We start from the raw sequence: 4,606 nt of genomic DNA, 5'->3' as shown, positions 1-4,606 counted from the left end.
GACGTTCGATATATGAATACTCAGAGAACCAGTTTGATTGCTACACTGTATAATGGCTCTATTATTATAACCCCTCCTCCCCGCTGTCTTACTTTCTTCGTTATCCTTTTTAAATATAGGTTGCATTGTTTCTATAGTCTTTCCCTTGCACTATTGTGAAAAGTCCAGTTGTTTGGAGTCGTACTACCTTGATTTGGTAATCTCTAGATTATATGTCAGTTAGAACCATCTAAGCGATATCAAGCATCATGGCATTGAGAAGCCCAGCTAGAGATTACTTGGTCTCTATGATCGGTGAACTAGTTGGCACTTTTCTGTTCCTCTTCTTCGCGTTTGCTGCAGCACAAACCGCAAACCAACCCAACGGAACTAAGCCTCTTACACCCAACGCGACTGATACATCAAAACTGTTATATATCGCCCTTGCATTTGGATCTAGTCTTGCAGCAAACGTTTGGATTTTCTTTCGTGTCAGTGGGGGGCAGTTTAACCCGGCCGTCACTCTCGCGCTCGTGCTTGTTGGAGCAGTGTCTCCTACGAAAGCATTGATACTTATACCTGCTCAACTTGTTGGTGGAAGTTTGGCTGCTGCAGCAGTCAAAGGTATTATACCGGGAGATGAAATACTTTTCGCAGTATCACTTGGACCAGGTGTTACAGATTGTAAGCATGAACAATCCAGGGAAGCGAAAGACACTTTACTAATTCGATCTGGATAAAGTCCAAGGCTTATTCATGGAACTAATCTTAACCTTTATGCTCGTATTCACAATTCTCATGCTCGTCGCCGAAAAGACAAAGTCTACATTTGTCGCGCCTATCGGTATTGGATTTTCACTTTTCATTGGCCACCTTGTCGGTATCTTTTGGACAGGGGCAGGAATCAATCCTGCCCGAGCTTTTTCACCGGCCATCGTTCAAGCTTCATTCCCAAGTTATCATTGGATTTACTGGTTTGGTCCTGCTTTCGGATCTTTCCTTGCCGCAGGATTGTACTTGGGACTGAAAGCCATGAAGTATGAATTGGTTGGCGGGGATGCGGATAAAGAAAAACAGGAGGAGGGCTTAAGCATGCAGCAAGCCGATCTTATTATTGAAACTCTTCGCGGACTACCCAGAGCGATACAAGGATCTGGAGCTTTAGGACAATTCGAAGGTACGGCTAAAGGTCAAATGTCTCCCATAGATTTGGAGAGGGGGTTCGATGTTAAAATCTTGACGGATGATCCAAACATTCGGAAGAGCCGATTTGGATCTCCTGATTCTACGGGTTCAACAATCTAGATTTAGGTAACTTCTTTTACGGCAATTGTTATGCAATTTCTTTGAACTCAACAAGACATTGTTGATCGACAATTCCCAGAACAAAAGATATGTATCTGGCGAGTGAGTGGATAAAGGGTGGCGGAAGAGTAGGGGGCAACATGAGAATAGGCATGTAGTACAACAGACGAGTTTCTGGGACGATGATAACGATTCATTCACGATTTTTATTTTAAGTGGAAATATGGGACCAATTAATTGGATCATAGGCGTTTGTCGGGGAGTTTATTCCAAAAGCACAAAATTATATTTGTCGAATGATTCTACACCACAGACCACATTCAAGTAGACACTTTGAGCGGCTTTTGATATTACGCTCATTTTTAATTATAATGTTTTTAACCTACCAAAAATGCTTTTCTTTTTGTGCTTAGACTTCGCAACAATAACCTTAAACAATCTCTCTCAGCCTTAAATCATCGAGACACTAATTTCAAACTCATCTGGTCCTTGAAACAGTTTCGGTGCAAACAAAAAAAAATGATACTGTGGTCCACTAGCTCCGATGGACGTGCGAGTCCAGTCGCTGTCTGATGTTTACCTTATGCATTAGATAAATCCGAAGACGTCATTCGTACGTACTATTGCTAATAAGGGCTCCAAAATAAAAGTTCTTCGTTCTGGAACTTTCTTGCTGTCATTGTATATTGTGGTGGCTAGACACTTCTTGAAAGTTGTGCTCTCTTGTCGCTAATCGTCTGGCAATTATGTTCAGTGACATTGCCCGCACGATAAGCCACAAAGTGGACGACAATCTAAGTCGGGGTACCCTACTTTCGGGCCACCCTTGTTTTGGGCCACTCTTTACCACTAAAAATCTCAAAAAATGGAATTTTTAACTTTCTTATTTATGGATAGAATTTATTGAAAATTTGTGTATATATAATTCAGATTGTTTTGAATCTAATCAGAAAATTTTAGATTTTTAGGATTTTTCTGTATTGAGATCTAGAGCTTTAAAATATCGATTTTTTAATTTATATGTGTCACGGTGTGAGATCACGTGACATATTGTACCTCTCGGAGGGGTCCGGAATGGGCGCTTACGCCGGAGCGCAAGTGAGCTAGGGCCCGATCGGGCTAGCTCGCTTGGGAAAATTCTATATATCTTCAACTTGAAAGATCCTGTATTGTAGCTCTTCGAGCTACGTCTTAATCCTAAAATCTGAACCTATTATCCGAATCGCTACAACTTTGCTATATTAGGGCAAAGTTACTGGAGCCTTATTCTTGCCTGCCGGCCCCGTGATAATATGAGAATCATATATAAATTTAGAACTTTTATAAAATCTTTAATAACTTTTTAACAACAATCATCAAAAGAAAACTGTATATCTTTTTGAAAGTTTTGAGCTTAAATCTATATAGAAATTCAAAAAAAAATTCAAAAAAATTAACAAATATAAAGATATAGTATACAATGAGTTTGAAGTAGTATAAATAATCCCTGTAATTTTGAGGGTATTCTTTTAAATATCTATTTATAGGAAATTTTCTTTCTTTTCTGAATCCTTCAAAATAAACATGTTATAAATTTATAATAAAATTTTATAGGTTATTTTTAATAATTTTTATTAAAGCTATTAAAGATTTTATAAAAGTTTCAAATTTGTATGTGATTCTCATACAAATTTAAAAATCGATATTTTGAAGCTCTAGATCTTAATACAGAAAATTCCTAAAAATCTGAAATTTTCAAGCTAAACTAAAAATGATCTAAATTATATATATATAAATTTTCAATAAATTCTATTCATAAATAAGAAAGTTAAAAATTCCATTTTTGGTATAAAAAGTGGCCCAAAAGGGGGGTGGCCCGAAAGTAGGGTATCCGACTTAATAAAGCTTTTGGTTGTGGATCTATCGCGCATGTATTTTATTTATATAACTCAGGTTGGTTACGCAATCTCGAAACAGTAGTCAATAAATTTACCTCTACGCACAAATTGGAACAAACAGTCCCAGGTGCAGAATCGAGTAGGTGCTGACATTTGAGATAAGGTTTACATTGTATCTACATTGATATCATATATTGGCAGCATTTCCGTTCTCACCTGAGCTAATAACTGGTTGGTCCAAACCGACAAATTTACCCTCTTCAACTTTAGCAAATAGATCGTCAAACCTTTCAAGAGCAACTTGATAACAATCAAAACCATAAATCTTCTTTTGAGCATCAGCATCGGCCCACTTGTCTGAAACTGCTCCCCCCTTTTGTTTCAATGCAGCGAATTACTTATCTCTCTCTGCCTTCGCAGCTCCATCGCCTAAACGTAAGGCTCGACCGGATTGTGCAGCCAGCTCAACAAGGGTCTCGGCTCGTTCTTTTCTGACGCTCTCATAAACGAGTAAAGATTTGTTGATATCTGATGGGCTGTTTGAAGGACATTTGGAAAACACCGCACCTAATACGGCAGCATCTGCAATTGCTTGAGCGGCACCCTGAGCTAAATGAGGAAGAGTTGGATGGCAGGCATCTCCGACTAATGCAATGGATCCTCGGACCCAAGTTGGGAGAGGACTGTGGACACGAAGTTTCCATTCGCATACCTCACCATCAGGAACAAGGTTCAACATACGTTGAACTTTAGGGCAGAAGTCTGAGAATATGTCCAACATAGCGTTCTTGTCACATTTACTAGTATAGGTAGCTGAGGGAGCTGCAGCAAAATTTGTGTCGGGTTGGACTGTGGAGAGGTTATAGATCTGCTTGCTGGAGACTGGGTATGCGATGATATGCCTCTTCTCTCCAATCCATCTTGTGACCTTATCTCCATTGATAAGTTCCAGAAGTTCTCATTAATTTAATTCTAGAAATCAGTTTCAATACAAAACCTCTTTTTTCTCTAATATTATTAAACTAAATATAAATTTTAATTTTTTAGATAATTTAAAAAGACTTAATATGATTTATTAGTATGTATACTATATTAGTACATATATTATTTTTACTTCAATTTATATTTTTCAATTTCAATATGCGATTTATTAATTATTTATTATATGATTGAATAATAAAGAAAGTAGAACACTTTCAGCTATTAAAATTATTAAAATAGATAAAAAACTCTTGATTTGAAAGGTTATTAAGCTATATAATATTATATATATAATACTTATTTAAAGAATAAATGAGATTATTCTTATAATTAAATTTCGATTATAGAATCTGAAATTTATTGAAATAAAAGAGTAAATGATCATTTTATATATTATTAATATAGATTTGAAAGGTTTTCTTTTCAAATTAAAAAAAATAGAAGATATAATAAATTATATTTTC

The 4,606-nt window shown here is 36.5% G+C and overlaps 2 protein-coding genes across 2 annotated transcripts; one reads left to right on the top strand and one right to left on the bottom strand.

Annotated features, from left to right (window-relative positions):
• Positions 1-248: 248 nt before the first annotated feature.
• On the top strand, positions 249-1,284 carry EAF01_003766 (uncharacterized protein; the record flags this gene model as incomplete). The annotated part of the gene is made up of 2 exons (XM_038912020.1): positions 249-663; positions 722-1,284. 2 exons carry the CDS (start codon positions 249-251, stop codon positions 1,282-1,284), a joined length of 978 nt encoding a protein of 325 aa, XP_038773255.1.
• Positions 1,285-3,555: 2,271 nt separating this feature from the next.
• On the bottom strand, positions 3,556-3,942 carry EAF01_003765 (uncharacterized protein; the record flags this gene model as incomplete). The annotated part of the gene is made up of 1 exon (XM_038912019.1): positions 3,556-3,942. The coding sequence occupies one exon, from the start codon at positions 3,940-3,942 to the stop codon at positions 3,556-3,558; it is 387 nt and encodes a 128-aa protein (XP_038773254.1).
• Positions 3,943-4,606: the final 664 nt, after the last annotated feature.

The sequence above is a fragment of the Botrytis porri genome, assembly GCF_014898465.1.
Source record: "Botrytis porri strain MUCL 3234 chromosome Unknown BPOR_004, whole genome shotgun sequence".
Taxonomy (NCBI): Eukaryota; Fungi; Ascomycota; class Leotiomycetes; order Helotiales; family Sclerotiniaceae; genus Botrytis; species Botrytis porri.
This window is presented reverse-complemented; position numbering and strand designations above follow the sequence as displayed.